Raw genomic sequence first — 1,191 nt, forward strand, 5'->3', positions numbered from 1 at the left:
TCAAGCCAGTTATTCGTTGTCACTATGTCTTATACTTGTATGTTTGCATAAAAAAGTGTGAGTATGGACAGACCTGCTCTCTGTCTGGAAGCAGGAGTGAAGTCCCACCAGGAAGGGATGGTTGGAAGCCTGCTCAAACACATGCTTTTCTGTTTGAACCCAGTCAATATCCTGAAAAACAAGAAAGAGTAGAACAAACAAACACACACACAAAAATCAATCTTCCATTGAAAAGCAGAGCATTCTTTCTGTCAGTAGGGGAAACATTTGGAAGGGCATTCAGGACTGTATTATTGAGTAGAAACACCTCACAAGGCTGAAAACTGATAAAGGTTTAAATGACGGGGGCACCAGGTCTTCCCAAGGAGCTGCTCCTGGATGTGAGAAGACTCACAATGGATAGATACAGAGTGAAAAACTAGGACCTTTCATTGACAGCCTGGTAAAAATATCTCCATCTCCGACCATGAGACTCGCTTAAAGAAGCACTGCGGGGCCAATAGAGTGCAGCTGCCATTATTGACCATCGGCTGCTGCTGTCAATTCATCACACAAGGCTTAAGTGCATCTAATCAACGTTAAATGCCCTCTTCGTCAACATCTAGTCATCTGTACGTGCACTTCAACACATCCTGGAAAGATTAGAGCCAGAGGCGGCTCTTTGCTTGTTTTATTCTGCAAGACTCAAATAGCTCAAATCATTGAGCTGTTCAGTAATTTAGTGTCAAAACAAACATTTCAAGTTGTGAAGTGTCAAAAACGCTTTCAACCTGGATCACAGAATTTGTTTGGTGGGCGTGACAGCAGTTTCCTAAAGGTAGTCTGGGATGTGGTTCATTTGAACTTGATACAGTTCAAAACTGTTATAAATGCAATCTGACATAATTTATATAATGGCATATCTGTGGCATCTTTGCACTTTCCCATTGTATTAAATGTGAAATGTCACCTCATCATCATTCACCAGCTCCTTCTTCACCACCTTCATGGCGTAGATGCGTTCTGTCTTTTTGAGACGCACCAGCAGCACCTTGGCATAGCTGCCCCTGCCAATCACTCGGAGCAGGTCGAAGTCTGTTAGCCCCAAACTGGACACAGCCTTCCCTGAGTCCCGACTGCCCACTGCCTGAGGGATGGACAAAGAGAATATTAAACCACCAACATCTTTTATTTGCTTATATTTATTTACAC

The 1,191-nt window shown here is 43.0% G+C and overlaps 1 protein-coding gene across 1 annotated transcript in view; it reads right to left on the reverse strand.

Annotated features, from left to right (window-relative positions):
- Positions 1-1,191, reverse strand: part of LOC107558824 (protein kinase C iota type-like) — a 23,067-nt gene that overhangs the window by 9,544 nt on the left and 12,332 nt on the right. The window contains exons 9-10 of the mRNA XM_016242513.1: positions 950-1,126; positions 74-171 (exon numbers count right to left, since the gene is read on the reverse strand). Of these exons, the coding sequence (XP_016097999.1) occupies positions 74-171; positions 950-1,126 (275 nt within the window). The remainder of the gene's footprint in view (positions 1-73; positions 172-949; positions 1,127-1,191) is intronic.

This window comes from Sinocyclocheilus grahami, unplaced genomic scaffold, assembly GCF_001515645.1.
Source record: "Sinocyclocheilus grahami isolate Dianchi unplaced genomic scaffold, SAMN03320097.WGS_v1.1 scaffold21.1, whole genome shotgun sequence".
Taxonomy (NCBI): domain Eukaryota; kingdom Metazoa; phylum Chordata; class Actinopteri; order Cypriniformes; family Cyprinidae; genus Sinocyclocheilus; species Sinocyclocheilus grahami.